The following is a 3,406-nucleotide window of genomic DNA, read 5'->3' on the forward strand; positions in this document are numbered from 1 at the left end:
ACCTCAGTTCACAGGCTCTTTCCTGCTACAGTACATAGACCCATTAGTACAGAGGCCCCTTCACACTACAACTACAGTAGAAAATTCACCCCTTGACTAAATTAGGGATGGACCTGCAACTCTAGATACAATAATGTAACCAAACAAAAGTAGGGTTACAACGCGACCCTATTCTTTTCTTTGAAGGAGCCCCTGAGTGATTCACTCAGGGCGGTTTTATGGTGCGTTTTTCGAGACTAGAACTTTCAAACTGGGTTTATTCTAAACACGACCTTTCTCCGCTATCATGGGACTTACTATGTATCACAATATTCTGTATTAAACTAATATAACCTGTTAAAAAATTTCGCTGACTTTGGCTCCTGTGTTGCCTGACATGCTGGCTCTGGTGACGTCATGACTGACAGTAGGCATCCCATGATGCATTCAATCTTGGAGCCGAAGTTAGCCGAACGCAATGCGCATTGGGAATGCGTACGTCACAGAATCAACAGAAATGGCGCTTGAAATATCGCCGCTCGTCGCTTCGAAATTTTTTAACAGGTTATATTAGTTTAATACAGAGTATTATGATACATAGTAAGTTCCAGGATAGCGAAGAAAGATTCGTGTTTAGAATAAACCAAGTTTGGAAGTTCTAGTCTTGAAAAACGCACCATAAAACCGCCCTGAGTGAATCACTCAGGGGCTCCTCCAAAGAAAAGCATAGGCTCGCGTTGTAACCCTACTCTTGTTGGGTTACATTATTGTATCTACTGCAACTCCAATAATATAGAAGGGTATCTACTTCGACAGAATACATTAGCCATTCATATACCAAATACAAACTCATACACGATAGAAGTATAGGAGAAAGGCTATTATAGTATTAAAATGTGGGCAAGTACTTACTTAGTCTGTGTTTTGACATAGGTGAGAGTGGTATAAGCTCATAGCGCACGGTTTGGTGCTGTATAGCCTATAAATAGATAAGGATATCGTGAGCTGTGACGCAGGGTTGACATTTAACAAATCATTTACATTAAAATCAATGAGTACACAGAGAACAGGCATGAAAGGGACGAGTTACAGAACACAATCACTGCTAATCAATAACAGGAAACAAGTAATACACATGCAAAGCCAGTCAAAAATATAGGCGTTTCCAGTTAGGCCTACACATAAATAAAGGTAACGGTCCGTAGCTCGGTCAAAGCCATTGATTATACTAAATGCTTTTCATGCTAAACTCCTACAATTAGGATTTTAGGTATTCGCGATGATTTCCCCGAGTGATTTCTAGACTAGTGCCTCTCGGTAAAATTTGTGTACCTCCTTTTCGCCACCTTGCTGACATTAGACAGACCTGGACGGGTGTATAAAATTACAATGTACGTAGTATGTGCGATGTAATGTCACGTTGGAGAAGTCGGTTTATTTTTTGACACGTTACCACTACCAGATACCGGTTCGCTTTCAACTTACCGCCCGCACGCTTTTCCGAAGTACATAGCAAATGAACTGGCAAATCTTAGACGCCAACAGTACACATGCCCGAAGGCCCATTTGAATTTCCTTTAGCATGTGGAAGCCACGCGCTATACAGCGCTTATTCCCAATTTCTAAAAACTCGTCTAAAATTGGGAAGGCAGTACAGCAGCACACGCCAATGTTTACAAGTTACCAACACGATAAATTGAAGCACACGCAAACGCCATTGCTATAGCAGGTGCTGACATCTACGTTATAAGGAAAACACAAGAACAGTATGCATAAATGTATTACGCAAATTAACTATTTTTCAGGCCTACAGGTGGCAGATGTAGACATTACAGTGCGAGAGCATCGAAATGGCGGACGTTAGTGAAGAATCAGCGAAAATTACAGTAAATGTAAAAACCCCAAAACAGAAACAGGAGTTTGAAATATGTCCAAATGCTACTGTAAAAGATGTAAGTACCAGAGTATTCAGAAAAGTGTCCGAGGTGAACTGTAAATGGGTACAGCCTACAGGTTGTAAGTAACTAAATGTATTATGTGGGTCATGACTCACGAACTCTTGCAGTCTTTGGTACAGTAGCCGAATTGCATAATACGTAATACTAATAGTAATACTATTAGCGATGGTTCAGGTATGGTAATCGCCTCTATTGATAAGCTGATCGAGTGTTCTTGTTTATATGTATTGCTAATAATACTGCCGGCCACCACGTGTCTCAGTGAGCATATGTAATCACCTACGGCTACAGTCCTACTAGTACTACTAGTAGTAGTACTAGCAGTAGTACTATTCTACTCACCTACTACATTCTAGAGTTCCATACCTGAGGCTGTTGGCATGTACTGAAAAATTGTAGGGGCTTAGCACGAATTGCCCAATCTACTACTATTTTACCTGTCTTCACATGTCACCATCGTGCCATCTATAGACGTAGGGCAGCAGAGACTGAGGTAGTTGTCTATTATAGACAATGTATCTGTGAATCTTGCACCTTTGCTTTCCACGAAGGAGTGGTTATTTATGCGATACAATCTCGTTTTTTAAACAGAGTGGCTATATGCCCGGCAGCCGGCATATATCTGACAGCTGCCGGGCACGGTCTTCGATTTCCTAAATGCCCGGCAGTTTTTAATTTTCAGCGTTATCTCAACTCAAGTAATCAAGGGTTGGGGTTAGGAACTGCCGGGCATTTTGATTTAGGAAATCGAAGACCGTGCCCGGCTGCCGGGCATATAGCCACAGCGTTTTTTTAAATGGTTTACACAAGGGAGATTGAATTTTGAGTGGCACATTTTGCGTTTTGTCAAATAGATTATAACTGTTTGGTGGCGAATATTTTTGTGCGTGCCTACCAGTCCTCCCAAATTTTATGTCACACACTATTGCAGCTGAACGTGGTTTTTTTATTTTTTTATTTATTTATTTATGCAATTATCCATCATATACAATACATAGCATACTTTTACAATAAAATTCTGAATTCATAAAATTGGATAACTACAAAGGATATATACACAAAAAGCATGACTAGCACACTTATTTACATTGTGGTCCTTGTTTTGCTATGCCTTGAATCTAACCATTACACTACTAATACAGGGCTCGACTTTAACGGTGGCCCGGGTGCCAATGGCCACCTGAAACGGCGTCGGGCCACCTGAAACTGTCGGGTTGGTGGCCCGCCTGGCCACCAATAAAAATAAGGCCGTGGCTATGCGACAGCCGGACGAGGAGCCGCTAGGCTACGCGTCCGGACATCCATCTCACACAGAGATCTTGCGACACGTACACGCATGATTGCGCAAGGGGACGCTCTGCTGATTGCCGTGTGTGTGTGTGTGTGACGTGTGTGTGTGCGTGGGCTTCTGCGCGCGCGCGTGTGTGTGTGTGTGTGTGTGTGTGTGTGTGTGTGTGTGTGTGTGTGTG

At 42.2% G+C, this 3,406-nt stretch overlaps 2 protein-coding genes across 2 annotated transcripts in view; one reads left to right on the plus strand and one right to left on the minus strand.

Annotated features, from left to right (window-relative positions):
• The window catches only part of LOC106809690 (CTD nuclear envelope phosphatase 1-like), a 9,601-nt gene extending 7,901 nt beyond the window's left edge, over positions 1–1,700 (minus strand). The window contains exons 1-2 of the mRNA XM_014812860.1: positions 1,465–1,700; positions 892–958 (exon numbers count right to left, since the gene is read on the minus strand). Of these exons, the coding sequence (XP_014668346.1) occupies positions 892–958; positions 1,465–1,563 (166 nt within the window). The 5' untranslated portion in view covers positions 1,564–1,700. The remainder of the gene's footprint in view (positions 1–891; positions 959–1,464) is intronic.
• Positions 1,701–1,799: 99 nt separating this feature from the next.
• The window catches only part of LOC106809681 (ubiquilin-4-like), a gene marked incomplete in the record, with an annotated part of 33,822 nt that continues 32,215 nt past the window's right edge, over positions 1,800–3,406 (plus strand). Inside the window, 1 exon segment of the mRNA XM_014812851.1 lies at positions 1,800–1,931. Within this exon segment, the coding sequence (XP_014668337.1) occupies positions 1,830–1,931 (102 nt within the window).

This window comes from Priapulus caudatus, unplaced genomic scaffold (genome assembly GCF_000485595.1).
Source record: "Priapulus caudatus unplaced genomic scaffold, Priapulus_caudatus-5.0.1 Scaffold376, whole genome shotgun sequence".
NCBI classification, from domain to species: Eukaryota; Metazoa; Priapulida; class Priapulimorpha; order Priapulimorphida; family Priapulidae; genus Priapulus; species Priapulus caudatus.